Source organism: Crocodylus porosus, unplaced genomic scaffold (genome assembly GCF_001723895.1).
Source record: "Crocodylus porosus isolate Cpor-Errol unplaced genomic scaffold, CroPor_comp1, whole genome shotgun sequence".
Classification (NCBI taxonomy): Eukaryota; Metazoa; Chordata; order Crocodylia; family Crocodylidae; genus Crocodylus; species Crocodylus porosus.
Genome location: NW_017728943.1, coordinates 97,122,205 through 97,126,619, shown reverse-complemented (window position 1 = coordinate 97,126,619; position 4,415 = coordinate 97,122,205). Strand labels below are relative to the sequence as shown.

Here is a 4,415-nt window from a genome sequence, read left to right as displayed (position 1 = left end):
CCCATCCCCCCACCCCACCAAGGCCCGCACACCCTGCCCTCCTCCACCCCAACATGCTCATATTAAAAACAAACAAACAAAAAACAGTAGTACTTACTGGCAGCTTCAACTGCCATCAGGATCACTGGAACTCTCCGGGCTACTTCAGCAGTCCAGCTGGCACAAGGGGTAGCGTCCCCAGGTACCATTTGGCAGGGCTCCAGAAGCTCCTGAGAGCAAGTAAACCTGAGCTATTTGCCAGGGCAGCTTTTTGTACTGCTAGGGCTAAGAGAGGGCAGATTTTTATATTGCTGGGGATAGCACAGGTGCTGGCCCTGGGCTCTAGCTCCCCCTGGCAGCAAATCCAGGAGGAGCCAGGCAGGGTTATTTTGCCTCAAGTGGCACAATTTGTTCCTCAACAAAAGTGCATGTACAAGCATGTGCACTAGGGCAAAAAAAACCCTGGCTCAAATTTGCACTGCTTCTATTTGAGTTGCTGCAAGCGCATGTGTTTGTATGTGTGGACGCACTCAGTGAGTGCAAGGGGTTTTTTTTTTTGTTTGTTTTTTTGAAGTGCCAGGAGGCTGGGCCACGTGAGGAATGGGGCCAGGCAGGGCAGCAATGGGGGCTTCTCCTGCAGGAGAGCCTGCAGCTGTCCGGCTGTGTCTGCCTCTCCCCAGCCAATCTGAATCTTTTTCCGAATCAATGTGGAGGCCTTGGATTTGATTTGGACCTTTTAATGCATCTCTCAATTCGATTCAGTGGCTGAAGATCCAAACCTGAAAAATCGGGCCGAATCTCCTCCAAATATCGAATTGGTGACCAAAGCTTCACACAGCCCTAATGCTTAGGAACCCTGAAGGCAACTCAGCCAAAACCACATGAGCTTTCAGTGTGTCACTGCAACCTAGGGCTGATCTTTGATCCCATTTGTAACCTCAAAATGCAATTCTTGAGAAAGTAATTTATCTTGCCTATAAGATTTATCCTTCTAAAAAGTGAAAAAATTGCTATTCTATGAAGGACAAAGTACTGAAATATTGGTAAGATTTGTGTAATCTTTCCAACTCCAAATCACACGTGTCTTCCACACAAGACAAGAAAGCCCTAACAGGATATAAATCTCAAGGGGGGGTGGAAATGCAAAAAAATCCTCTTAAAAGGCAGCATCCACATTCCCAGATGTTCAGTGCTTGCAAATGCAGTTTTCTACAATAGACAAACAGCATACTAGTCAAACTAGAACGGCATATAGGATACTGCAACTATGGTAACTATTACCTGATCAATACTTGAGTTGAGCATGGTAAGCAAATTAAATCCACGGCCATGAACAAGGTATTGTCCAAGAGCTGCCATGTGAGTTTCCTCCTCTTCTTCTTCCCTGGCCTCTGCCCTCTGGACCACTGCACTGCAGAGACGGTTGACATCTGTCAAAAATTCACGTGCCAGGGAATTACTGGCACTGCTCATGTCTGAGCCGCTAATGCAAAGGAGAAACGTACAAGTTAGTGTATTGGAAGTAACATGTCCTTAAAGTTAAGGAATTCTCAGGACTTCCAACTTCATGGGAATTCTATAGGATTGATAAAATTAGTCTAACAAGTCTAAAAAACAAAAACTCCCTTCTTATTCAGAACTTTCAGCTGAGCAAGGTCATCCCATAAACTGTACCAGAACTGATGAAATCTAAATACATTTCAAGGCCTTCCTGCACCTTCAAGAGTTTTTCATACATTATCAACACACTTATGATTTTTAGGACTGTTCCCTTTAACTTGGAATCGTTATGTCCAAACACCCAAAATTTACTTTAAAACTAACAAAAGTACAAAATGCCATAATTTCAGTATTTATTAACTTGAGAAACTTACAGAGCGGAAGGGCAGGAGCTTCCTTTATCCACCTCCTACTATTACAGTGAAGTTACTTTATAACACCTACTACATTCCTCTTGCAAACATTTCTTAGACTGTAACAGTCTTGGGGCAGGCACTATCTTTGTTCTATATTTCAGAAAACTTAGCACAATGAAGTCTGAATTCATGATGAAGGCTCTTACACTAAGTAATAGAAATAATCGTTAGGTAAAGTTTCTTTGTTGGAGAGCATCAGATACTGACTGTTCCAAATGAGCAGAAAGGAAGGGAAAAGAAATATGTAAGAAGACCAATAAATATATTTTCTATTGAGGAACTATATTAAGAGCAATGCATATTTACACTGGTGACAAGAGAAACATAGAAAGCAGCATAATACACAGAAATGAAGAGCATAAACAAGTCATGGTGCAACTTATAAAATTGACAAATATGTTGAAAATATGAGATCTTTAAGGAAGTAGAAGGGACTCCTTACAGGGAAACCAACTTTCTATTTAAACTCCTGTTTAAAACAGATTCAGCAACATGAATATAACACTTCCTTAGTCATGTATGTCAAAAAACCTATGCTACAGAACAATTATTAAAAAAAAGCATCAAATGAATGATGCACCACTTTCATGCGACAACTACGATCATTGTTTATCACACTGAAATATATTTGTTAGTACTTTTTCATTACAGCAATAAAAATATACCATTATAGAAAGTGTAGGCATTCATAACCCCAGGAATGCAAATTTTATGCATTTGGCCAGAGGACTACTCAACTCTGGCAAGGATGCAAACAGAATGAAGGGCTGGTTTGACAACTGGCAGACATATTAAAGAGCTTTTTGGCCCTGAACTGCCAATTGATCCTCACTATCTTTTATGCCATCTGGAGCTGAAGTAACATGCTCAGACCTGCAGGATGGGTTGGGAAAGGGGAAGAAAGTTTCAGAAGTGGGGGGGGGGGGGGAAATCAAACTCACCCTGATGTACATTCTCCAGAAGGAAAATAAGAAGAAATATTAAAAATGGCTCAAGAAAGGGAGTGGTGAAAGAAAAAAAAACCTGAAATAAGGTTAAAATGTGGGAGAGAGAGTGCTATGCATAATATCCTGGATCGGCAGCTGCTATTTTAGTAACCTAGCAGAGCACTTGATTACATGCTTAATTTCAAGCACAAGTATTTCCATTACCCAAAGTCAATCATGGAGCCCCTTTGACAGCATGCATAGGCTCAGAGTTAGGAACATAATGAAGTGCTTTGATGGATGATGTCCTATTTGAGGTTTTCTGCCAACCACCCTACAGCTGATGGTTTAGCGCAATTTCCAATCTCAGCAGTGAGGTTTCCTTTATAAGAGTTTTCAATCTTTTATTTGAAAAAAACTGGTTAAAGCCATTCCTATACAACCTCACGCATCCACAAACTTAGAAGTATCACTTTAAATGTTAGTTTTTGTTTGGTTTAAAAACCAAATGACTCACATAAGTGCCTCAAACTGCTACACATCAAGGAGACAGTAAGAAATGTACATTCTTTTATATACTGTTGGAATGAAGCTGGAAGTTATTTACCAGAATTCTTTTTTTGCCCCAGTCTTTAGTACATTTATCTTCTCTTTGGAAGACTACTTTTTCTGGGAATATTGTCTTAAGGTTTCACCTGTAAACACAAAGAAATAAGTATTTAAATCACAATTTGTACCAAGATATTAAAAAAAATTAGCTGCTGTCTCAAAGTGGTGCATCTTTAACTTATGAAATTGGCAAATTATGAAATGTTCTAATATACTAGAGAGACATCAAATTAATAAGAACTTAGAAGTATTATATATTTATGCTGTAAGTGTAGTCTTCTCTACAGTAAGATGCACCAAATCCATCATAAAGGGTCTACTTAGTTGTAAATTTGTGTTTTAATTGTTGTTTCAGCCAAGGATAATGCACTACTTTGAAAAAAGAAACAGAACTGAAATACAACTTGAAAACCCTGATTAAAACCAATTTTAAAATCAGAGGCGTTATACTTAATAATTTAGACTGTTCCACTCTGAATCTACCCCTAGCATTGCATGTCTGTTGAAAAAAAAGAAAGTACAGCATGACCACTATCTACATATATGCACATACTACTTATGAGCATTAGCACCAAGACTAGTGCTGAATAGGTATTAGCAGCCACTGAGTGTGCAGAAAGGTATTAATGCTCAAGAAGTATATACATTAAAAAAAAAAAAAAATTAGTTTTGTGAACATAAGTGACAGCTGTGTGGCTATGGGGGAATTATGTATGGGATACAATAGGGGAACCATGCATGTGATATAAATGGAATTAAAGGCTTCCGACACCACTGCCCACACCATCTTCATAAGAAGAGGCCACAATTTTGTGGAAACAGGGTAATGTCTGCAAAATCCACAAAAAACCCCCCCAAAACTCCTTAAAAATGCTGGCTCCCCAGTGAAAGCCAGCCGTTCTCATGGCTGCACAAACATAGAAAGAGAGCTAAGAGGGTGGCCATCCCCTCCTCCCTCCTCTGCTGATTGGCTACAAGGGCTGCC

At 39.8% G+C, this 4,415-nt stretch overlaps 1 protein-coding gene across 1 annotated transcript in view; it reads right to left on the bottom strand.

Moving 5' to 3' along the window:
* The window catches only part of LYST (lysosomal trafficking regulator), a 122,266-nt gene that overhangs the window by 96,470 nt on the left and 21,381 nt on the right, over positions 1 to 4,415 (bottom strand). The window contains exons 2-3 of the mRNA XM_019549833.1: positions 3,429 to 3,516; positions 1,261 to 1,462 (exon numbers count right to left, since the gene is read on the bottom strand). Of these exons, the coding sequence (XP_019405378.1) occupies positions 1,261 to 1,452 (192 nt within the window). The 5' untranslated portion in view covers positions 1,453 to 1,462; positions 3,429 to 3,516. The remainder of the gene's footprint in view (positions 1 to 1,260; positions 1,463 to 3,428; positions 3,517 to 4,415) is intronic.